General features: G+C 49.1%; 1 protein-coding gene and 1 pseudogene across 9 annotated transcripts in view; one reads left to right on the top strand and one right to left on the bottom strand.

Annotated features, from left to right (window-relative positions):
* Positions 1–6: 6 nt before the first annotated feature.
* The window catches only part of TCP11 (t-complex 11), a 69,251-nt gene continuing 43,668 nt past the window's right edge, over positions 7–25,589 (top strand). For 2 of the 9 annotated variants that reach the window (XM_081828043.1, XM_081828039.1), the window contains exons 1-3: positions 7–6,142; positions 17,672–17,753; positions 20,165–20,268. Coding sequence is in view for 3 of the 9 variants with exons in the window: in XM_081828044.1 (XP_081684170.1) it covers positions 20,255–20,268 (14 nt within the window). In the remaining 6 variants the exon portion in view is untranslated. Of the gene's footprint in view, positions 6,143–16,524; positions 16,573–17,671; positions 17,754–19,647; positions 19,799–19,846; positions 19,952–20,164; positions 20,269–25,589 lie in introns of those variants that run through there. The other 7 variants (XM_081828041.1, XM_081828040.1, XM_081828044.1 and 4 more) reach the window with 7 other exon arrangements.
* LOC102725995 (cytochrome c oxidase subunit 4 isoform 1, mitochondrial pseudogene) lies at positions 6,136–6,762 on the bottom strand (annotated as a pseudogene).

Raw genomic sequence — 25,589 nt, 5'->3', positions numbered from 1 at the left:
GCGGGCCTTATTTTAGAGCCCGAGCGTGGCTTGGGCAGGCCCCTGGGGGTTGTCCGCGTCTGGGGCTCCCTGTCCCTGCGGCCTAGCTCGTTCAAGCGACCTTTGCATGGTGAATGACTAGAGCCTTTGGTAGGAGATGTCTGGGGATGTCCCCTCTGGTGTCCCCATCGTCTCTCCAGATCCCTGAGCAGCATTCCTGTACCATCAGAATCCCACTTCACCGGCTCTGCGGCTCCATCGTTCCTCTCCATCTGTGGCCTGCCCCCCTCTCCCTCCCCTCCAGCCAGACAGGGCCACCCCTGGGGACAGGGACTGTATCACTTCCCAGAACAAAACCACAGGCAGCCCCAACATACAGTAGGTGTCTTTTACCGAAATTGACTCTGGCAGGGCAGAGAAAGAGGACACTTTGAGTCAAGTGGTTCTCTCCACGTCCCTTGAATAAAAATCTAATTAGGTCTTAGATATCTGTTGTTTGTGCCAAGAGAAGAACTTAGAAATGTAGCTGGAGCCTTGGGCCACTCAGGGGGCCTGGCGGCAGGAGGGCAGAGGTGTGACAAAACTTGTAGCTTAAAAAAAAAAAACCCCAAAAACAAAACAACAGCACAAAGTTTAAGGGTTAAGTGGAGGTGGCCAAGAAGCTTCTCTTGGTCTCTTGCCCTGGGCTGTTTGCCAGGAAAGAGGGAGGAAAAAAAAAAAAAGAAAAAGAAAAAGAAAAGAAAAACAAAGCAAGAAAAAAAAGAAAGCCCAAGTAGGGGTTTAGCAGCTCCAGGGGAAGATTTTCTACCTGGAACTAAAGCAAGAACTGGGCTGCAAACCAAATCTAACTTCTTCTGTGACCAGAAGAGTTGCAAGACAGAAATGTGTGCGTAGGTGTGTGTGTTGTGTGTATAAAAACCTTGGGCTTGGGGTCAGAGTTCTGATTTCAGGATTTGAGTGATGGTCTCAGACACTTCCATCAGCCCCTTGACCCTGGGAAAGATCCCTGACTTCTCCAAACCTCCGTTTGATTACCTGTAGCCTGGGGATAAGCATCTCACTGCATTCCCCTGACAGTTTAGTACTGGCTGTGTGAGGGCCCATCTCAGTTCCCTGCTAGCCAGGTCCTCTGGAAGAGGCATGCCAATGTTCACTGCAGCATTATTCGCAACATCCTAAAGGTGGAAACCACCCATGTGTCCATGGGTAGATGAATGGATAGACAAAATGTGCTGTACCCACACAATGGACTCTGGTTTGGCCATTCAGAAGGAGGGAAGTTCAGATCCATGCTACAGCATGGATGAATCTTGAAAACATGATGCTCCGTGAAAGGAGCCAGTCACAAAGGGACCAATGTTATGTGGTTCCACTTCTGTGTGTTGCCAAGAAAAAGGCAAATTCATAGACTCAGAAACTAGAATAGAGGTGACCAGGGCCTGAGGGGAGGGGAAATGAAGGGTTTACTGCTTAACGGATACAGATTTTCTGTTTGGGATGATGAAAACATTTTGGAAATAGATAGTGGTGATGCTTGCACAACCCTGTGACTGGAATTAATGCCACTGAATTATACACTTAAAAATGGTTAAGATGACAAATTTTATATTATACATATTTTCCTACAATAAAACATTAAAAAAAAAAGGAAGGCCATGGGACCCGATTGTGAAAAGAAAGCCGTTTTTTTTTAAGATTTTATTTATTTGACAGAGAGAGACACAGTGAGAGAGGGAACACAAGCAGGGGGAGTGGGAGAGGGAGAAGCTGGCTTCCCGCGGAGCAGGGAGCCCGATGCGGGGCTCGATCCCAGGACCATGGGACCATGACCTGAGCCGAAGGCAGAGGTTTAACGACTGAGCCACCCAGGAGCCCCAGAAAGCCCTGTTTTTAGTAGCCGCGCTTTTGTGATAGCTCCCAACTGGAAACAGCCCCAAAGTCCATCCACAGTGGAGTGGACAGAGTGTTGTCTGTTCCCACAACGAGATGCTATACAGCTGTGAGAATAAGTGACAAGCACACACAGCGTATCTCACCGCTGCGATGGTGAGTGAAACAGGCCAGACGCAAATGAGAACGTCCTGGAGGATTCCATTTCTATGAAGTTCAAAAACAGGCAAAACGATGTATGGTGCAGGGGGTCAGGATAGGGTTACTCCTTGGGGAGGGATTATTAGAAAGGGGCTTGAGGGGGCCGACAATTTGCTGCTTCCTGATCTCAAAGATGCTGTTATCTGGGTGTGTTCACTTGGGGAAGTTTCGCCAAGCTGCTTTATACTTACCATGCATGTTCTTTTCTGTATTGATGTTTACTTCGACAACACTTCTTTTTTCGAGTTCTGGTTCACGTCTTGAGTGGAGGGAATGGTGAGCTAGAGAGCAGAACTACGGAAGCTTGATTTACACACTTCATCTGTGCCAAACCAGAGGGACTATGCAACTAGATTTATAATTCTCTACGCTGCTTGTGATTTATCCCGCGCCCCCCTGCCTCGTCCCCTGGCCTCCACGGGCTGTTCCCAATTAGTTTTTGAACTCTGAACGGCCGACTTTCCATAGCTAGCACTGCCAGGGACCTGGAGGGGAATGGGCTGCACCCCAGCACCAAGAAGAGGCCCCAAGCAGCAAGCTCACAGCTTCTGGAGCAAAAGCCACCCTACCCCGGGCTCACGCATGCACGGTAGGCCTTCAGCAAATATTTGCGTGCGGACCATGGCATCAGCGTTCTTCAAGTGCACCCCTAGTATCCCACCACCCCCGTTAGGGAAGGAGCTGTTTGCAAGGCCGTAGGGCCTGGGGGCCTAGAGAAGAGGTCGCCCCTTTCCCCAGCATCAGGAGCCCACCTCCAGCTGCCCTATTGGGCACCGTGGGGAGAGCTGATCTAAAACATTTGACTTGGCTCGGGCTGACCCAAGGTGACTCCTGACACCAAACAACCCTGCAGTTGGGGTTAGGACTTATATTTTTGCTTGGTGACAAACTGCTAAATAATAGATCTGGCTGGGGTTTCGGTTTCCCCCCCACTGGCTTGACCAATGTGTTGGCCTTATTGACTCAATCAGCAAGTTATTTTGGCCCTGTGGGGACCCAGACCTTGGTTTCTGCCCCCGGAGGCCTTCCCTTCTCTCCTGGGTGTTTGGGCCTCCCCCAGGTGTCCTGTTTGTTTGCCTCCTTGTCTGAGGCCCTGAGGGCTGAAGAAGGCAGCCTGGGGCCTTTGCCAGACTCCGGGCTTTACACGTCCTGGGGCACAAGGCCCTGGGGGAACCGAGTCCTGCTTGCAGCATGTTCCCCAAGTGCACCTGAGTCCCCGCAGCATCTCTATTCCCTTTCTGTTTGTCCCAGCCATGCTGTCCTCCCTCTCCCTCCAGGCCCCTCCACCTTCCTCCCTGCAGCAAATAGCTGGCCATTCTTGGGTTTAATGGAGGCAGTAGCAGAAACATCACTCCTTCCATGGGAATAGTGTTTTATGGTCTCCGAAGCCCGTTCACAGTGTCACGTCACCTGACCCTCCCCCCCCACCCTCTGTTCGGGGCTGAGGCCCTCAGAGGCTCTTGGACTTACTCAGTGGCAGGGACTCAATCAAGGTCAGAACCTGTCTTTTGATTTCTGGTCCTGTCTTGCGTTCTCTGACCCAAGATGCCCTCTTGCCTTTGGAGACTGGGGCAGAGGCTGCTAGTTACCACCCCAAACCCATTCCCCTTCCTTGCTCAGCGACAGAACCTCAATTTTAGCATCACTGTGCCCAGGCAAAAGGAAAATGCGGCCAGTGATCTGTAAGCAGAAACTTCAGGAAAACTCCTTAGAAGGGGATGAATGGGTTAGGGGCATGTATCCTTTTTACCTTTCCTCACTGCCTGGAGTTCAACGGTGAGGTGACTTGGAGGAAAAAGCCATGTTCTAGGATAGTAGAGCAGAAATACAGAAGAAGCCTGTGTCTGGGATGACCAGAGAGCCACCAGACCAGCTCAGGTTTCCTACCTCCAGTCCGACTCTTGATTTCAGCTCAGGTGATGACCTCAGGGTTGAGAGATCAAGTCCTGCTTTGGGCCCCTCACCAGCAAGGAGTCTGCTTGGGGTTCCCTCTCTCTTTCTTCTTCTGCTCCTCCCCTCATGTGCGCACACACACACTCTCTCTCTCAAAGAAATAAATAAATATTTAAAAAATAAATAAATAGACATTCTAATGTTACTTCCCACACAGCTCATGGGCCATAAGCACCCACATTGGAAATCACTGGTGTGGCATAAAGGGCCCAGTTTTTGCAGCCAGAAGGACCTGAGTTCAAATCCTGTCTCTGCTACTTATTAGCCGCAACCTTGGTCAAACTCCTCAGTCTTGTTAAGCCTTGCTTTCCTCATCTGCAGAATGGGGGTAGGAATAGAACCTGCTTGATAGGGTTTTGTAAATTTCCTAGCATGGTGCTGGGCACCGTGTAAGAAGCAATCCATATTAGAAAATGTCTTCCTTCAATAACAGCTTCCTATTTACAGGGCAGGGATGGTGGTAGGGGGAGTTGAAGTCTTTTTTTTTTTTTTAATTCCAGTGTAGTTAACATATGGTGTTATGTTAGTTTCAGGTGTACAATATATTGATTCAACAGTTCTATACATCACTCAGTGCGCATCATGACAAGTGCACTCTTAATCCCCTTCACCTGTTTCATCCATCACCACTACATGCCTCCCCTCTGGTCACCATCAGTTTCTTCTCTATAGTTTCTTCTCTAAGAGTCTGTTTCTTGGTTTGTCTCTCTCTCTCTCTTTTTCTCCATTTGTTCCTTTGTTTTGTTTCTTAAATGAGTGAAATCATATGGTATTTGTCTTCCTCTGACTGGCTTATTTCACTTAGCGTGATACTCTCTAGCTCCATCCATGTCATTGCAAATGGCAAGATTTCGTTCTTTTTTATTGCTGAATAATAGTCCATTGTATATATACGTGCCACATCTTCTTTCTCTATCCATCTTTTGATGGACACTCGGGCTGCATTCATATCTTGGCTATTGTAAATAATGCTGCAATAAACATAGGGGTGCAGATATCCTTTCAAATTAGTGTTTTCATTTTCTTTGGGTAAATATCCAGTAGTGCCATTAATCGGTCCTAGGGTAGTTCTATTTTTAATTATTTGAGGAACCACCATACTGGTTTCCACAGTGGCTGCCCTGGTTTGCATTCCGAGTCTTGGAAGTATTGAAAACAATGGTAGGTCCCCAAAGAACCTTTTAATGACACCCATTATTTTAGTATCCAGGTGTTTTTCATTTCTCCGGCAACAGAAACCATGTTCTGAAGATTCCTACCGGGGCTACAGCATGGGACTAGGAGTCCTGCCGATATTTTCCCAGCTTTGCACTACCTGCTGTAAGCTTCTGATCGCATCATGCCCCTCTCTTGGCCCGTTTCCTCAGCTGGAACATGGGACGTTTCCGCTAGAAGCTGTCCCTCTCCTGCAGTTTAGGGCATCGCCATTGTCAGCCCCAACTCGTGTGACCTTTCCCCACTCCCACCCCCTCCCCTATGCCCTCTGGACTTGATTTCTGAGGTCCTGTCCCTAGTGGCTTGTCATCCCTTTCCCTGACCTGTTCACCCATCAGTTCCTGCCTTCTTGTGACTCTGCCCTTTTCCAAGTGTTCTCCATCCCAGCAACATAGGAGATTCCATCATCTCTCTGGGGAGGGGGCAGCACGAATATCTGTCTCATCTCTGCAACAGACTAGACTTAGTTTCAGATCTTTGCCCCCAAACAGGTTCAGAGCACTCTCAGTGTGCCACGTGTTTTAACTCACATAACACCAGGAGGTAGATACTAGCATTATTATAGTTGTCTCATTATTCCTACTTCTTTTTTTTTAAGATTTTATTTATTTTTTTGATAGAGAGGGAGAGACACAGCGAGAGAGGGAACACAAGCAGGGGGAGTGGGAGAAGGAGAAGCAGGCTTCCCCCGGAGCAGGGAGCCCGATGCGGGGCTCGATCCCAGGACCCCGGGATCATGATCTGAGCCGAAGGCAGATGCTTAATGACTGAGCCACCCAGGCGCCCCTCATTATTCCTACTTTTTTTTTTTTTTTTCACGTAAGCTGCTCGTTTATTAGCACTGGTGACGCAACGTAACAGTTTCCAGTGAAGATGCTGAGCTGTGTGGATCTGGCAGAGCAAGGTGAGGCTCAGATGGGTGAGTGGTGCGCTCCTCTATTTCTTCCACTCGTTCTTGTTGTAGTCCCACTTGGCTGAGCAGCCCTGAATCGGGCTGACCTTCATGTCGAGCATCCTCTTGGTCTGCTTGGCCACCCAATCCTCTTCAAAGGTGTGCGGGACGGGGCCGTACACATAGTGCTTCTCCCAAATCAGAACGAGAGCAGTGAAGCCGAGGAAGAACATGGCGGTGCCCACAACCGTCTTCCGTTCATTCGTGCTCCTGTTCATTTCAGCAAAGCTCTCGTTGAACTTCATGCGGTATAATTCAACTTTTTCATCAATGGAGAGACTGCTCCAGGGAGCCTTCTCTTCTCTTTCAAGGCCTTCTGGCTAGCAGAGAGGTTCTTGACGTGGGCCACATCAGGAAGGGGATAGTCACGCCGGTCAACGTAACTCGGGAGAGCATAGTCTTCACTCTTCACGACACTTCCATGTGCTCGTACACACACTGAGGGGGAAACTGCTCGCCTGCCAATTAGGCTAAACACTCTGGTAGCCAGCATTCTGCCGCTGCCGCCCGCCGCTGCCCACCGCGACCGCCACGACCTCCCTCTGTGCCCCGGCTGCCCGCGACCGGAAGAGACCGAGCTCATTATTCCTACTTTTAAAATCAGGAGAATGAGGCACAGAGAGGTTAAGTCACTTGCCCAAGGTCACAGAGCCTCTAAGGGGCAGGGATGCACGTTTGCCCAGGCAGTCTGGCTGGAGAGCCCATGCTCTTCACCCACTGCACTAGATGATACCAGATTTCTTTTTTTTAAGATTTTATTTATTTATTTGACAAAGAGACACAGCGAGAGAGGGAACACAAGCAGGGGGAGTGGGAGAGGGAGAAGCAGGCCTCCCGTGGAGCAGGGAGCGCAATGCAGGACTTGATCCCAGGACCCTGGTATCAGGACCTGAGCCAAAGGCAGATGCTTAACGACTGAGCCACCCAGGCATCCTGATGATATCTGATTTCTTTTCTTTCTTTTTTTTTTTTTTTAAAGATTTTATTTATTTATTTGACAGAGAGAGACATAGAGAGAGAGGGAACACAAGCAGGAGGAGTGGGAGAGGGAGAAGCAGGCTCCCCGCGGAGCAGGGAGCCCGATGTGGGGCTCGATCCCAGGACCCTGGGATCATGACCTGAGCCGAAGGCAGACGCTTAACGACTGAGTCACCCAGGAGCCCCTGATATCTGATTTCTTTTTTTTTTTTTTAAAGATTTTTTTATTTATTCATTTGAGACACAGAGATACAGAGAGAGAGAGAGCATGAGCAGGGTGAGAGCAGAGAGATAAGGAGAAGCAGGCTCCCTGCTGAGCCAGGAGCCCGATGTGGGGCTTGATCCCAGAACCCTGGGATCATGACCTGAGCCAAAGGCAGACGCTTAACCATCTGAGCCACCCAGGTGCCCCTGATATCTGATTTCTTAACTTGGTCTTTTTATGCAACCTTGGGCAAATTATTGAACCTTGTCATTTTTGTAAATGCTGAACCATTTGAGAATATGTTGCAGACATCATGATACTTCACTCTAAACATTTCTGCCATGTCTACTGAGAACGGGTAGAGACAAAGAACCCCAGCACCGTCATCAACTCAAGACAATGTCAACTCAGTTTGACATTGATACAATACTAGCATCTAATACAATGCTTATCTTCACCTGTCCCTATCTCAATAATGTCCTCTGTAACTGTTTTTTCCCCCAATATTGAGTCCGATCAAGGACCACACACTGCATTTAGTTACCATGTTTTAAAGCCATTTTTTATTGAGATATAATTCACAGACCATAAAATTCACCCTTTTAAGTGTACACTTCAGTGGTTTTTTACTATGTGCACAAAGTTGTGCAACTCGCACCACTATCTAATTCCAGAACTTTCCATCACCCCACAAGGAGCCCTGGACCTATTAGCAGTCGCTCATACCCTATCTCCCCAGTCCATTGCAACTGCTAATCTATTTTCTGTCTCCATGGACTTGCCTATTCTGGACATTTCACAGAAACTGAACCCTACAGCAGTAGGTGGCCTTTTGTGGCTGGCTTCTTTCACTGAGCATCACGTTTTCAAGATTCATCCATGTTGTAGCACGTGTCGGTTCTTCATTCCTTTGTGTGGCTTCATATCTCATGACAGGGATATGCCACGTCCTGTTTATCTGTTCATCTGTTGATGGACACTGCTGTTGTGTCCACTTCTTGGCTATTACGAGTAATACCACTATGACATCAACATTTTGGGCGCAGGCTGTTCTCTTGCAGAATGTCCCTCCATTTGGATTGTCTGAATGTTTTCCCAGTGATAAGTTTCAGGTTCGCTGCATCAACTTTCATAGCCTAACAAATGGCTTTCTCCTTCGGCTAAGCCCAGCCGTGAGCCGGCATCTCTACCCCGCTCTGTTGCTGGCAGGTGCTACAGCCTGGTGGGCACGGAGCTCCTTGCGGCCCCAACAAAGCCGTGCTGTGCTCCTTCCCACTGCCCGCAGTCCCTGCCTCTGGCCTCCCTGCCCCGTGGACATAGAACCTCAGAGCTATTTCAGGCCCTTCGTGGTGGACCTGGCCTGGGAAACTCTGAGGTCCTGGCTGCTGGACACAGCTGCCTTCCTTAGAGGCCTGAAGGTCATCCCTGGGCTTGGCTCCTTTGGTCTGGTGGCCCAGCCCCTTGCTTCTGGTTCCCACCAACCCCCAGCAGGACCCCCCGCCCCAGGGCAACCAGAGCTAGGGAACAGAAGACGCATCCCTGGGATGGGCTTCCTGTTGACAAATGCTGGCTTGTGGCATTGGGTGTGGTTAAGGCTCGAAAGAGCATCTATCTAAAAATGGGGCCTTTCTGCTCAGTGGATTTGGAGCACGTGTATCCTTGAGTCATTGCTGCTTCCTTCGGGCCTGCCGGCAAAAACAACCTTTCTTCCCCTGCTGGTTTCCTCTGCACAGCCCCCAGGAGTCCCACAGCTATGAAAACCTGGAGTCTCTTCCCTGCTGGACCTCTTCCCCAGATCAACAGCTCAGCTTTCCTGGCAAAATCTGCAGGGTGGCTGGGGCTGTGGCCCCCATCGCTGTTTGTTTATTCGTTAAAGCCACACGAGGCAGGGCTTTTGAGTCACTTGCTGACTCGCTGTGTGGCTTTGAACAAGCCACTTGACCACTCTGGCCTCCTGTTTTCCCCAGCTAGAAACCAGAGAGTGGATGACGCCATTCTTGGCAATGTTTATCCCCAGACTGAGGTTTGTTTGTGGGTGAGACGGCGGAGCAAGTGACGGAGATGGGGTGGCCCTCCTCCTTGGAAGTGCAGCCCCTTGACAATAGGTCAGATCCCTATTTGGCCGTCGTGCAGCTAGAGGTGGTGTGGAAAGAGCGTGAGCTATAGGGCCAGACATTCCCAAGGTCAAAGCTTGTCCCTCTGCATTTTACTAGCTTGTGGCCTCAGGCAAATTAATCTCTGGAGAGATTAAAGGAGGTAGCATCTGTGGAGTGTGAAGGACAGTTTCTGGAATATTGTAAATGCCCAATAAACCCCTGATTCAGAGAGAGTACAGTGAAATAGTGGGATAGTTCCTTAGAATATACCCAAATCTGTACTCCTCTCTCGGCCACTTTCTCATGCTGCGATTTAAGGCAGGTGACTCGGTGCTGTCATGTGAATGACCCAGAAAGTTCTACTGTGCCGTCTTTCCTGGAAATGAAAGCCCCTCATTTCTCACCCTCCTTTGAGCTCAGCTCAGTTTTTGCGTCCTTGGAAAACAGAACCAATCCAAAGTAGGTTTCACAAGATCCCAGGTTATGTCGTGGAAAACCGTCAGGAGGGGGAAATGCCGCAGGGTGAGGTGGCGAACCTCACCTGTGGGGCCCCGTCTCCCTGGGAGGCTTGTGGGTTCCGGCCTCCCTGGTGGCACGGTTCTGGGTGGGCCACCCAGGGGCTGAGATTTCAGGACTGCCCAGCCACAAATCCTCCCTGTCTTGTGGGCTCATTCTTGATAGTCCTCGAAGCCCATTGACTTAACGCTTTGATCCCTGCTGGAGAGAGATACCCTGGGAAAAGGTATCAGTTAATCCTCCTCAAACATGTGACCCTCGGTGTCTGTAACCATAGCAACGTTGCTGTTTGCCCCCCATGTTGCTGCTCCCCACCTTCATTTTGTAATAGGACCCCCAAGCACTGGCTGCCCAATCCAGGGAGGGTTTCTTGTCCTCAGCGCTATTAGCCGTATTAGGCTGGGGAATTCTTTCTTGTTGGGGGCTGTCCCGTGCTTGGTAAGACATTTGGCAGCGCCCCTGGCCTCTCCCCACCACCACCCACCCAGAAGTGACCAAAAATGTCTCCGGACCTTGCCAGGTGTCGCCCAGGGGTGGGGGCAAAATCTGGTCAGGTTGAGAACAGCTGAGTGAGAGACCGTATCTCCTGGCCTCCCTTGCAGCTAGGTGAGACCACCGAATGAAGGCCGGCCCGTGGCATGTGACCTGAATACTCAGAAGGGTCAACATGAGCAGCCTTTTATTTATTTAATTGTTTGCGGAACTCTACTGGCAAGAGACTCTGATCTCTTGTGCTTCCAGAAACGGAGATCAGAGCTCAGGGAGGGCCAGGGACTTGTCCACATCTCACAGCCAGCAAAACATAGAGCCAGGTTTTGGTCCTAGGCTTGAAAGACCCTACTGCTCCTTTGATGGAGGGACCGTGCAGACATTAGGCGCCACTGAGGATGTCACTGCCCTCAGGATAACCTGTCACGTGGAGCCCTGCTCCTGTCTCCACCCCAACACTGTCTTTGCCCCACATCCAGCCCTGCTCATCTCTCAGTGGTCCCCAGGCTTCCCTGCGCCTTCCTGTCTCTGCGCCTTTGCTCAGCAGCCCCGTTGGGGTGGGATGCCTTTAACACCCTTCCATATCCCTACCCTCTACATTTGCTGGCTCAGAGCCCATCTCCTACTCTGGGAAGCCTTCCCTAACTCTACCCTTTTTAGCCAGAGCATGTCCCTCTCCCCTGTGCTCTCTCCACATCTGTACCACTCTGGGAGGGCACCCCCCGCACTGTGTGCCATGTAGTGCCTACGGGAGGGATCTCTTCGGGGGTGGGACTCTGTCTTTGTCTCTGTCTCTTCGCTGATCAATGTGATGTTAAAACACGGTACTTACTCTGGGATGGAGTGGGGGCAGAGAGAGAGGGATGCTGGGATGCTGCCAAGTGGGAGAACCAGCTCACCATTCATTCATCCCTTTGTGTAACCACAGTGAAGATCAGTTGCTAGTCGCTGTGAGGAGTTTCACAGGGAGGAAGTGTCCTGGGTTTGGTCCTCAAAGAGCTAAGACTCTCCGAAGAGGCTAAGAAGAAGTCAGATCTAGAACATACAGAACGGTAAACTGTGGACACTCTGGAGAACGGTTCCGTGAGGCCCCCAGCAGGCTCTGGCTCTCTCCATCCCATCAATCCCTACAAATGCCAACTACCTCTCACAGCAGCCTGAGCAAGACATCACTAGGAACATCAATCTGCTGCCAGAAAGCCACACACCAAGATTCCGAGGCTGAAAAGAAAGACCAGGTCCCCCTGCCTCCTTGCCCCAACTCACTCAGATGGTGGGAATTACCCCTATATCTTGTTCTGGGGGGATCTGCAGGCATTCGGGGCTGGGGGAGCCCTTTCCCAGCCCCCACTCCTGAGAAGCGTCCCCAGAGACCAGGAAGGGGGTTACATCTAGAACAGGAGAATTCCCTCCCTCAGGTGCTCTGGAAGCTCAGAGAGCCAGAGGACAGGCTGACCCCTCCGCACAATGCAGCCGGACCTCTCACCCGCTGTGGGGGGCCCCCTGTCAGTCCAGAGATCCTGTGGTGTGTTCCTGGGGCCCTCTGACTGGTGGGTTTGGAAGTCTGGGCGAGGAGCCCAGCTACAAGTCCATCCTTGGCCAGAATAGCCTTCCTTTCTCCCCGGGCGGGGGAAGGCGGGGACGTGGCCTGGCTGGCTAAATCAGCCCTGAGGGTGGAGGAGAACGACGGATGTCCTGGGAATGGTGATGGCATTGGTGAGGACAGCGGCCAGCCCTGGAGAACCTGTCAGGCACTATTCGAAGCCCATATTTAATCCTCACAACCGCCAGGAGATGGAGTCTGGCCTGGCCCTGTTCATCATCCAAGTCACCTTGGAGCCCTTTGCGGCGGAAGCGCCCGCCCGCGTTGTGAGGCCTTGGAGAGGCCGGCGACACACCGGCCCGGCCGCGCTCCTGCTGGCCCCGGGGGACCAGCAGCGCTGTGTTCGAGAAGGCTGCGGGTGTTCGTCAGACCGGTGCGGCTCTCCCTGCCTCCTCCCGCAGGCCTGGCCTGTGCGCAGGCACCGGGGCCCCGCCAGCGCTTTCCAGGGAAAGACACCGAATCTTCCATAGTCACCGTGTCCTCGGTGTCCTCGGGGTCCTCTCTTCTTTTTCTCGCTGAGCACACACCATTTTGTACTGCCTGCGGAGGGCCCGGTCAGTGTGGACAAGGGCTCCCAGCACGGGGTCTGCCCCTCGCCAGCTGTGTGACCTCAGGCAAGTCGCTGCCGCTCTCTGGGTCTCCGTTTCCTCATCTGTAGACCAAGGGGGCCGGAGGGAGTTATCCCTTTGAGCCGTAAGTTTCCTACTGTCCGGTGATCAAAGGCCAGCGGAAGGGCCAGAGGCCCCAGCCAGGAAAGCTCAGCCCCAGCTGGGCTTCCCATGTTAATGGCTTTGCGGAGGGGAGGCCCCCTGGCCGAGGAGGCCGCTTTATCGGGACCTGTTCCGGCTCACTAAGATCACACTTCACTCCGCTAACTTCAAAAGGGCCACAAGGGCTCCTCTGCAGACAATTGTGGGCCGAAGGTCCACACGGCCGGTCGGGCTTAAAGGGGTCACGTCATTGGGCAGCCGGGCAGGCTTTTAGGGACCCGCAGGGGGAAAAGGCCAGCGGAGGCCGGCTGCAGCCTCACGGGGCTTGAGCCTTTGTGGTTTTCACGTGGTTCTCGTCTCCCCCACTCTGCACATCTCAGATCCTGAAGGATGGTCCCGATGGGCCACAAGACATACAGACAGCCTCTAGGAGGATGAAGTCCAAGCTGCGATGCTGCCGGCCTCCCTGGGAGGGAGAGAACAAAGCACGTCTGTGAGAGTCGCCGCTCGTGGGGGGACCGTATTAGCAGCTCTGTGTGGGGCAAAGGGACAGGGGTTGTGGCTGGTGAGAAAAGTTGCCTGTGTGATGTGGCTTCCCAAGAAACAAAAGCTTCGGTGCTGCATTTAGAGAAATATAGTCTGAAGTTGAAGAAAAGTGAGAATATTAATGTCACCGTTGTAAATGCTTACTGTACCAGACACTGGACCTAGCTGGTTGTTACGTGGGTAACGTCATCATATCCTGATAATCTCCATCGAAGAAAACACTCTCATGCTCTCCCCATATTTCCCATGAGCCAGCTGAAGTTCAGAGAGGCTCAGTGACTTGTCCCAAGCCACACAGCAAAGGGCAGAGATGAGCTTCAACTTCGGGTCTCGGCACCTCTCCTACCACTGAAACAGCACGTGAAGGATAATTGAAAGAGCAGTGGTTTTCAGGGTGTGTAGGAGAAGCGGGGTCACGTTTGTCCTGCACTGGGTCTTTGGGGGGGAAACCAAGGCTAAAGAGTGAAAGGAAACCATTGTCCACTCAGTACAAGGAAGACATTTCTAGAAGCTGGTTGTCTGAAGGCCCCCTCAGGAGTGGTGATTTCTTTGACTTTGGGGGTGTTCGTATATAACCACCTGGCTGGGGGGCAGGCAAGTGGATTCAGTGGGTGGTTGAGCAAATGACCCTGCCGCTAACCCTGAGATTGGGATTCAAGGTCTGGGGCACTGGGTCAGGCAGACACGTCTTGGTCTCAGGCATCTAACAAGCTTCATCACACAGACGACTTCTCTGGGGGTGACTAGAGGTATCTCACACACTGGACAGCCCGAGGCCACCCTGAGGACCAACCGAGCTTGAAAGAACCCTGGCTTCGGGGTCAGGAGACCTGGTCTTCTGGCTTCAGCTTTTGGCTCTATGACTTTGGGCCAGTCACTTGACTTCTTGGGACCTCAGTTTCTTCACTGGTAAAAATGAGCTTGGATTGGATCATTTCTGCAGTCCTGACACACAGCTGTTTCACAGGAATTTGGGATGACCGGCAAGCCCGTGTGTCTCCGAAGCCATGGAAAGAAGCCTGAGGGCAGGCCCCAGGGCAGCCTTCTGAGGGAAAGAGGGCCTCTCAGTGGGGTGAGCTAACGTGGTCCTGGCTTGGAGGCTGGGGCCCAGAAGCTGGGCTGGTGGTCCAAATGGGGAAGCCAGTTCTTGCATTTTTATCGTGGAGGAACTGGGAGGAACACACTCAGCAAACAAAACAAACACACCAGAGTGGGTTGTTGGTGAGGGTGTGTGTTTCGTCTGCTGAGCTTGACGCCACTGGGGTGCTTCTTCCTGCACAGAGACACATGAGACAGGTTCCAGGAGGCTCTAGATTGGGGGTCAGGGAGAACAGGCATGCAGCTCCCAAAGGGCTTCTCCTGAGCTCTGCAGTTAACATCCCTGACTGTCTTTGTTATTGTGAATGAGGAGGAACTCCCACACGATCTGCTTTTTGAACAAAACGAAACACAGGTTCGAATCCCAACTCTGCCACTCACCGGCTGGGCGAATTTGGGCAATTCGCTTAACCTAGGATGTCTATATATAATTTATCATCCAAACGGGGGCACTTTTGAGAACGGAGGGGAAAGCGATCATTAATTATGCTGGGACAACAGCATGCGCTGAGACTATTTGGGGCAAACTGGGACATCCGTCACTCTGCTTACCCTATTTCTGCATTGAGAAAAGGGACATTGAGGCATTAATATGCACATATTTCATACGGCTTCGTGCTGAAGATGCAGCGAATGGCCCAGCATTTAGTGGGTGCTAATGGAGGAGGCTCCACGTTGCCCTTCTCAGAAACACAGAGAAAGGGGGCCAACAGGGGTCCCAGAGAAGCTGTGCTCAGACCTGCTTCAAATCCCTATGTTCTTCCCTGGAGGGCCTGTGCTCAAAGCCAGCTAGGATTTGGGCCTCCCTTTGGGATCTGTTTTCCTTTTCATAAACACAGACACAGGGTTTTTCTTGGCTAGGCCCCTCTGCTCACAGCTCAGGGATTGTACCTTGAAGCATTCACTCCCGAGTGATTTGAATCAGGATCTACCAGGAAGTTTGTTTTCCAAGGCCTTAGTCAACATGTGGGTGTGGAAACACCAACCAATTTCAGTGTAGAGTCAACTCTTTTTTAAATAGGGACTTTCACATTAGACTTTTCAAAATAGCATCATATTTAAACAAAATTCCATTTCCACCTTTCCATCACCACCAGCAGTTGCCAAAGATACCTCTGTTCTAGCCAGCGGCTTCCCCAGCCTTTACTCTGTCAGGACCTGGCCTGCGATGTCACAGGCTGGGGGTGTGAGGTCATGCCTCCATGGGCTTCCGTTTCCCCTCTGGCTCCTGACATGGAGTCAAAGCACAGCATGGGCCACTCTGCTTCATTCTGCCCCCTGGGCTTGTTGATTGCCCGAAACAGCAGCTGTGCATAACCCCCACCTCCCAAGATCTCCCCCTCTTTAGCCCTGGCACAATTCCAGGGGTTCCTATGCATATTTCAGCGCTAATACCTCATAACTCTGATGGCCTTTGAGGTACCAGGATCTGGCGTGAATACTTTTTTTTTTGAAGATTTTATTTATTTATTTGACAGAGAGAGCGAGCACAGGCAGGGGGAGCGGGAGAAGCAGGCTTCCCGCCGAGCAGGGAGCCCGATGCTGGGCTCGATCCCAGGACCCTGGGATCATGACCTGAGCCGAAGGCAGATGCTCAACCGACTGAGCCATGCAGGCGCCCCTGGCGTGAATACTTCTGATGAAGTATCCTGGGTCCCAGATGTGATCACTCTGAGCAGGCCCAGACTTACACTTGACCAAAGCCTGCAGGTTGGCTGGGTGCACACACCTGGCATCCTCCCATAGCTCGCAGAGCCCCTGTCAGTTGCCCTGGTCCCTTGCCTCCTGCCTCATACCTTCCCAGGGCCTGTCCTGGATCATGCGCTGCCCAGCCCCGACCCGGGGTATCTCTCTGCTGGCTGGCAAAAATCAGGCCAAGTCTGAGAAGCCCCCAGACAACCTGCTTGCTGTGCACTGGGGATGTGCATGTCGTTCTAAGTATAACACACAGTATTGCCCTTCATGAGCAATGGTCTTGCTTGTGCTCGAGAACTTGGGCCTCAAGGAGGGAAGGGGAGGGATACAAAGAAAAGAACTTGAACTTTGCGTAAGCCACCAAGTAACCCCTCATGCCTCCATTCTGTCACTTGCAGAATGGGGTTGATAACAACAGTCCTCCCTTGGACCGGTGTGAGAGTTCGGTGAGTTCGTGAGTGTAAAGTGCCTAGAGCCTCTCTGACATTTAGCAAGCGTGCAATTGCCCCTGGCCATGTCTATGAGAAATCCTTCTTGTAACCCTAGGAGATGGGGACCCTGACTATCCCCATCAACAAACAAGGAACTGAGAAAGGAACAAGGAAAGGCCAAGGGGCCAAGTGACTTGCCCAGGCCATGAGCTAGAATGATGGGCAGGAAGCATGCTTCGGGGAGTCTGACGCCCTGCCCTCTGTGATATGAGGGTCGGGGTTAAATCCCAATTTGGTTCCTTCATGTATATTTATAGAGACCAATATGTCAGGAGCCAGGGAGCCAGCGGGGAGCACCACCCAGTTTTCCTGCTGCCCATGCAGGCAGGCTCTGGACTAGGCACAGTTAATCTCCAGCCATCCCCATTGGCTTCACCTGGCTCATTAAAACCAGACACGGTATGAGTTTACTTAGCATCTGCAGAGAGCCTCTTTCATCTTCAAACACTTCCCGAAGCACCAACCAATTAATCCTTACAACACCCTCATCTCGTAGACAAATATTTATCCTCATTTCATAACTAGGTAAAGTAAGGCGCAGGCAGGAGGAGGAAGAGAGGGAGGCAGAACTCAGCGGAGATTCAGAGCTGCAGGCCCCTCTGGCCACCCGGTCCATCTGGAGGCTGCAGGGGAATTCTTCCCGTAATACCCCCCCCCCCGCCCCTTTTATATAAATGGAAGCAGAACCTTTTGCAAGTTCAGAAGAATTAGATTTCTTTAATAGTAACCTGCAGGAAATACATTAAAAACACATTCTATCAGTTACAAATCTTAATGTCACCAGCCAAGGATGAGGGAATTAATGCTGGGCCCAAAAATACATATAGTCAGCAACTCTGGGGCAAGGGCAGAGACGATTTATAGAGTGCGAGGTCTGGACGTCTGGAGCAGGCAGGCTGAGCTCAGCGGTGAAATTGAAACAGGGCTGTTTTCAGATGGGGCGGGAGTGGGGGGAGGCTGCGGAGGGCGGCTTTGATTCAATCATTGTTTCCCAGTGCTTCTCAATGTGATTTTTCCTTCTTCTTTTTTTTTTTTTTAATGCTATAACGGCCAGGTTCTGATCTGTCATGAGAAGACTGCTTTTGTTAACTTAAGCTCCTATCAAGGGCGACTCTAAAAGGATCAGCCCCCCAAAAGTAAGTGGCCCCGCCAAAACAATCCAATTGTGATGATCTCCCCCGTCTACCTGGCTCAAACAAAGGAGAAACGCAAGCAGGGGCTGGGCTGGAGAATCTGGGCAGCAAAGACAAAACATGTATAATTAATGTGGTTTTAATTCTTTTAGCAGCAGATATTTTTCTTTACCTTTGTATTGTACAATAAAACACAATTACAGAAAACCACACCAAAAAAACCAAAAAACAGAAAAACAAAACCAGTATAGGTTAGTAAATTGTGAAGAGGGACACAGTGCAGATCTTTTAAATTGTTTTAATTTTTGGACTCAGCGCTCCATTTTGCCAAACTTGAATCTAACACAGACTTGGAAAAGACAAGTTTTGAATCTCAGGGATACACTTATGCTCTCTTTAGGAAGGACAGTGGCCTACAGAACTCTGTAGATTGCTTTGTACATCACTTGGCTGTTCGGAACGGCCACGTTGCCAGCCATGTGTTCGCTGCTCACAGAGAAAGGGTGCTACAGGACTCTGTGGGCACTAGGGGCTGAACCCCACAAGCAGAGACCAGGGTCTCCAGCATGTTCCCACCACTGGCCCTTTTTGTTGAAAACCACATAGCATACCCCCCGGGGGGTTGGGCAAATTCCTGTGGCCTTTTTCCCTGGAGAAAAAGGTGAAAAGGGGTCACATCATACCCCCTCCTTTTACAGCTGGGGAAACTGAGGCCACAGGTCTGATCTGAGGTCAATAGATAGTGGGAGAACCAGAAGCGAGAGCTGGGTTGTAGGACTCCCTGTTCAGTGCTCCTCTGTAACACCAGGATGCCTCTTTTTCCCGGATATGTTCATGTTGGGTCCATAGTTGCTTGTCAGGAACTGGTAATGACAGTCTCTCACCAGCCCGAGGACCCAGTGGGCTCACCAGTTATCCCAGTCTTGCCAGGGTTAAAGTGGGGGTTCCTGGTACACAGATTTTTAGTGCTAAACCTGGGACAGCCCCAGGCAGACCAGGACGAGTTGGTCACCCTACTGGGCTGTGTCCTTGTAACTGATGCCCAGTTGTGTTGACTGATCAGTGAGCACTGAATATGTGTTGGGGGCGATCAGAAGTTAGAGAGGAAGAAGGCCTTCCTTGTGCTGAATGAGTTGACTTGGAGTACAACGATCCAAGAACTGCGATTTTTTTTTTTTAAGATTTTTATTTATTTATTTGACAGAGAGAAACACAGCGAGAGAGGGAACACAAGCAGGGGGAGTGGGAGAGGGAGAAGCAGGAGAGGGAGAAGCAGGCTTCCTGCCGAGCAGGGAGCCCGATGTGGGGCTCGATCCCAGGACCCTGGGATCATGACCTGAGCCGAAGGCAGACGCTTAACGACTGAGCCACCCAGGCGCCCCAAGAACTGCGATTTTTAAAAGTTACTAAAGGAAAGCAGGGGTTTGTCCTGAATTAGAACAGCTAACACTTTGAACGTGCTTTATAATGTTAGTGCACTTCACATGCCAAATCTTAATTACTCGGGCCCTTAAGGCAAAGATGTCTGATTAAAATCATTTTTACAAAGTGGGAGACTGAGGCACAGAGCTGGCCCAGCAACCTAAGCCGGTGCTGCTCACCACGAGTGATGGAACTCGCAAAAGCCCCAGTTCTCTGACCCATGGCTGATGCTGATCCCCACCCCTTCTCTGCTCAGGAACCCTGGCTAGAGGCCAGACCTTGAGTTCTCTCTTTATTTAATTGTTGGGAAGCAGGAAGCCAGAAGCTGGGGATTTCTAAATTCAGTTCCAAGGACCTTGGATTAACACCAGAATAATTCCCTTACTGGCGACTTGCTCTCGGAAAAGCACCTTAGGGGGGACAAAGAAGGATCTCGGTTTGATTTGATCACGCAAGGCTATTTGTTTACCTTCAGCCTCCACGATCGGAAAGCTGAGCTCCTTCTGAGACAGTTTGCAGGCTCTCCCTTCCCAAATGCCATTCAAATGGCCCCAGTCCTGGCCATTGCTTTCCAGTCCCCCTGGAGCGGCCGACTCCCGTCCGCACTTCTGAAATTAGAGCTGGAGGTGAGAGCTTTGCGTTTCAATGCCTTTCTTCTTTCTTGGGTTTTAACTGCTTTTTCTAGCCTCGGGGAATCCCTTGGAAGTTAATAAAATTTACTACATCAAAGGGCTCCACAGCCATTACCCAATTAAAAGCTCACAGCACTCTTGCAGCAGGTAAGCATTATTAACCCCATTTTACAGATGGGGATACTGAGGTTAATTGGTTTGCCCCTGGCTCCCGAGGAAATGAGTGGCCCAGCTGGCAAGTAGAACTTGATGGTTTGTTCAGATCACCTGGCTGGGGCGTGGGGGGGGCGGCGGGTTGTCTCTGCTGAAATCCGTTTTCCAAAGCACCTTGATTTCTTAAAGATTTTCTTTTTCTTTTAGGAAACGGATTCCTTACCAGCAGCCCCGAAGATGAGGAATTTCCCCAAAGCTGGCTCGTACCTTCCACCAGGAGAGTTGCCGTAAAAATAGATGAAAGCTAAGAGGTCAGTGCAGTAATTTAGGAAACAATTTGGGCCTTTCAGAAATTAATGTTATTTAAAGATGCAGATTCATCCACCCCAGTGGCCTCCTGGGAGTGCTTCCTGAACCATCTGGTTCAATCAGCTCATTTTCTTTCCCCTAATCCTCCTGGCTCTCGTGTGTGTATGTACAGCGAAGGTTCCTGGGGAACTCGCAGCATGAATAAAAAGCAAAGACCTTTCTCTTTCAACCAGCCACCTCTCCTCTTTTCCAAACAGCATTAAATTCCTAATCCTGTTTATTCTTAGTGGGGGTATAAAATTCATGTTCCAACAGACAATGAGGAGATCTGTGGAGGCCTCCACCCTAGGGCTCCTGTCCTCTCAGTCTGGGTCCACCCAAGATGGTTGGCGTATCTTTACCCCATTTGCCGAGAGGACCCTACAAAACCTGGTGATGTTTGGGGATACATTTGCCCAGGCCTGCTGAAGGAGGAAGGGGAAAAAAAATTGTTTTTGGTCTGGTTAAAGCTATCCATGAGCCACAGGGAAGATTTCAAAGACTCAGGTGAGAGTTTTCAAAAGAAGGGTTTCAGCACGGTCCCAAGGGTGTAAGTCCCTACTTCTTGCTGTTCAAGTCCAATTATAATCCACAAAGGCGGGATGCTGTGTTTACATAAATAATTATGAGATTCCGTAGAGCCAGACGTGTTGCAGCCCAAGGAGGCAAGCCCATAAATTACATTGGGGAATTAAGGGTCAGAGTGATCTTATCTCTGTAAATCCGGCCGGATTCCGGCAAGCTAAAGGCACATCCGATTGACTGAGCCTTGGGAGGCTCAGGCCCCAGAAACCAGGGAGCCTGAGGATGGCCCTACCTACCTCCCCCCCTCTTTTCTGCTTCTCCCTGTGCAAGATTGCCAGCTGACTCTGAGAGCTACAGGGTGGCAGGAAGAAGAATTGTCCCAACTTGCTCTTTGCCCAGCCTGCAAGGGAGGAAGGCAGGAGAGGGGAGTAGGCACCTCACTTCTATCCTCTCCTTTTCCTCCTGGACCACACAGGATCTTGCTCCTAAAACAACACCATGGAGTGGTGATGGGAAACTGTGAGGCTGCAAGAGTCACAGAACAGAGCTTCTCCAGATCTTTCCCTCCTGCAGAGGCCAGACCTGCATTTTTGCCTTCATTCAACAGAGATGTGCTGAGTTACTACTACACCCCCCTCACCCCCCTCACCCCCCACCCCCCGGTGCCATGGCACAGTGCAGGGCTGAGGGCTCAGGCTCTCAGAATGCTTGATTTGAATCCTTGCTCTGCTGGCCACCCCGGGGAAGTGACCTGACTCTCTGGGCCTCAGCCTCCTGGTCTGGAAGGCAGGATCACGATAGCACCATTCCTTTAGGGTGAAGTAAGGATTAACTGAAGTCATTCCTAAGGAGGTCTTAGAACAACCACAGGCACATAGTAAGTATTCAGTATGCATTGGTTGTTGCTAGTATTATTCCTGTGCTAGGCACATGTGGGTCTCTGGTCCTGAAGGTGGTCACGAGCTGGTTGAGATGGATGTTCCCACGTAAGCACAAAAGGTATGACAAGGAGTATGGTTGATGAGGTACCAAGTGAATGGAAAAGAATTCAGTTCTAAGGAACAGGCAGAGGGCGAGATTGCTGTGTCAGGAGAAGGCTTCACAGAGGAAGGAAGGCTTAAGCTGGGCTTGAAAGATGTGCAAGATTTGGCTGGACCACAAAAAGGCATGACAGATGGGGGGAGAGCTCCAGGCAAGGGGCTAGAGCCCCAAGAATCCACAAGAATTAAGCTAGAAGTCAAAGCATTATGCAACTCTGATGCTTTCAAGACTGCAAGCCAAACCTCTTCAATTAAGATTTCCAAATCAAAATGTTGGCCTTTCTTATAGAGAAAGAAATATTGATTTGTGTTAACTTCATCTGGCAAAACAATGTTACAAAGCAAGGGCAACAGAGCTTATTGTGAAGAGAACCAGAAGAGGCATGGATCTATTATAAATAGAGCTTTGATTTATAAAAAGGGAGGATGGATATATTTGATAGAGATGTTACTGAAATAAAATCATATTGGTTGGTGAGGTAAAAAGTGTTCTGCCCAAAAAGTGTTCTATTCGTTCAATCATTCTTTGAATATGTATTATTTACTGTGTCCCAGGCATTCAGGGGAGACACTGGTAGTGACAATAAACATGGATTCTGCTATAAATGTGTTGATCTCATGTTTGTCATTTTCTATAAGTTAGGAAATTATCTTAAAATAAAGAAATAAAAGCAGGTCCACATGAAGCAAGCATTTCAAAAACATTGCTATGTATATAGTTTGTTTCCAAAAAATTTTTAATCTACCTTCATGCAATTTCATAAGTGAATTTGGTCTTCTGAGTAAGAATTACAAGAATTTGAATTCATAAGTGAATTTGGTCACCTGAATAAGAATTACAAGAATTTGTTATTGAACATTAAAAAAAATTTACCCAATCACCAACAACTGAATTTCTAAACAAACTTTTCCTTGAATATCACTACTTACAAAAATGAATTAATTTAAGAAGCTGTCAATGAATGAACCAACCATGTGCCCCACGCTGTTTTAGTTGTAACAAAGGATAAAAAAGAAGGATTTTTGCTTCCAGAACAAGACTGGCAACAGAGACTGGATTTATTCTCCTTCCTGAAACAATCAACCAACCAGACAAAATGTATGAAACAATGGTGTTCAAACCATATCAGGCAATAAAGGACAGTTACTGAGAGATACGAAAACAAAGTAAGCCCTATGATTGCCCAAGCTTACTGTCTTATGAGGGTTTCCAGGCTGTAGCTTGGGGAGAGAATCCAGGAGGAGCTCAGCAAATACTCTGAGTTGAGAATTCTCTGTCTGGGGCCAGAGCTAAAACTCTGGGGAGAACAAGGTGGCCAGAATTTGCGGGACAGAGCACTGAAGAGGAGAAAGCTGTACAGAAATCTGGAAATCGGAGAGGGTCTCCCTCAGGTGTTCAGCATGATAGACCTGTGAGTGGGAGGAAACTACCCCAGGCTGGGGAAAGAACCATCTGGGAGGATTAGACAATAATGCTAGGTGTTCACACAGAGCTGGGAACAGAAGAACAGAGTCTGTTCCCCCAGCCAGACTGGAAAACTGTATCATTCATGGAGCATTGTGGAGCATCAATAGTAGGGAGTAATTAGCCCTGCACTAAACACTGCTCTGGTCCTACCTAATAGCTCTTAAAAGCAAGACTAAAAGGATCAGGCTGTTTCCAAGCAATTTAACTGGCTCCCATAACACAGAGCAAGAATATTTATAGAAATATCAAAATATCCAGCACCCAACATGGTAAAATTCACAATGTCTGGAATGTAAACAAAGATTATCAGGCATGCAAAATATGACTCATAATGAGAAAAATAAATCAATCAAAATTGACCTGAACTGGGGTGTCTGGTGTCGGTTAAGCGGCCCACTCTTGGTTTTGGCTCAGGCATGATCTCATGGGTCATGAGATCAAGCCCCGCGTCAAGCTTCATGCTCAGTGGGGAGTTGGCTTGAAGATTCTCTCCCTCTGCTCCACCCTGCACTTGTAAGTGCGCCCACTCTCTCTCTCAATCAAGTAAATAATCTTAAAAAAAAAAAAATTTGACCTGAACTGACACAGATGAACTGACACAGCCCAGGATGTGAAACCAGCTATTATAACTCTATTCCATATGTTCAAAAACATGTATGATTTTAATAAGTTGCAAATCAAAATTTTAGGGATAGAAACTACAATAAGTAAGATGCCCAAGATTCATAGCAGATCAGACTTTGCAGAAGAACATTTTAGTGAACAGGAAGACATAGCAATAGAAACTATTCAAAATTATACAGGGGGAAAAAAGTTTAAAAAATGAGGAAAGCATCAGAATGCTATGGGGCAACTTCAAACAGCCCAATATATACATAATTGGAGGCCCTGGGGAAAAAGGGCTGGAATACAGAAAAATTATTTGAAGAAATAATGGCCAAATTTTTTCTAAATTTGTTGAAAACTATATACTCACAGATCCGAGAAGCTCAATGAGGCCCAGGTACAAAAACTTGAGAAGTACACCAATGTGTATATGATCCAGTTGCTGAATACTTGTGGTGAAGAGAACATCTTAGAAGCAGCCAGAGAGAAAAGACACGTTACATACAGAGGAACAAATATAAGGATAGCTGCAGATTTCTCACTGGAAACGGTGCAGGTGAGAAACCAGGAGAGCAAAATAGTTTAAGTACCAAAAGGAAGAAAGAAACCTCTCAGTCTAAATCCTATACCCAGCAAAAATATCTTCAAAAAGGAAGGTACCCTACAGATCTCTTCAGTGAGAATTCATCACCAACAGAACTACACTCTAAGAAATGTTAAAGGAAGTCCTTCAAGCAGGAGGAAGATGATATCAGATAGAAACATGGGCCTCCCCTAAGGAATGAAGAGCACTGGAAAAGGTATCCACACAAGGAAATACACACACACACAGACACACATATTATATATACATGCATATATATATATATATATGTATATAATGTATAATATATATGTATATATATGTACATACATATGTATAAAATATATATATTTTAACTGTGGTGTATATCTCTTTTTTTTTTAAGATTTTATTTATTTATTTGACAGAGACACAGCGAGAGAGGGAACACAAGCAGGGGGAGTGGGAGAGGGAGAAGCAGGCTTCCCCACAGAGCAGGGAGCCCGATGTGGGGCTCGATCCCAGGCCCTGGGATCACGACCTGAGCCGAAGGCAGACACTTAATGACTGAGCCACCCAGGCGCCCCAGTGTATATCTCTTTCAAAGGTAACTGCTTAAACAAAAAAAGTGTGGTTTTTAAACATGTATGAGTAAAAAAGTATGACAACAAAAGCATAAAGGCCAGGAGGGGAGAAATGGATGTATACTATAGTCAAGTTCTTATACTATATGTGAAGTGGAATAATATCAAAGGCAGACTGTGTTAAGATATACCATGAACCCTAAAGCAACCAATGAAATAACAAAACAGAATTATAGCTACTAAGGCCAACAAGGGAAATAAAACAGAATCATAAAAAATACTCAGTTGAAAAGAAGGCAGAGAAAGAGAAAAAAGGAACAAAAAAGACATGGAACAAATGTAAGACAAACAGCAAGATGATAGACTTAAATTTAACCATGTCAATAACCACACTAAAAATAAATGTCATTACTGTACAATTTCACTTATAGGAGGTTACTAGAGTAGCCAAACTCATAGAGATAGAAAGTAGAATGGTGCCTGCCAGGGGTTGGGGGAG

The sequence above is a fragment of the Leptonychotes weddellii genome, chromosome 8 (assembly GCF_054177405.1).
Source record: "Leptonychotes weddellii isolate Sample4059 chromosome 8, ASM5417740v2, whole genome shotgun sequence".
Lineage (NCBI taxonomy): Eukaryota > Metazoa > Chordata > Mammalia > Carnivora > Phocidae > Leptonychotes > Leptonychotes weddellii.
Note: the sequence above shows the minus strand (reverse complement) of the source record. Positions and strands in the feature narration are given on the sequence as shown.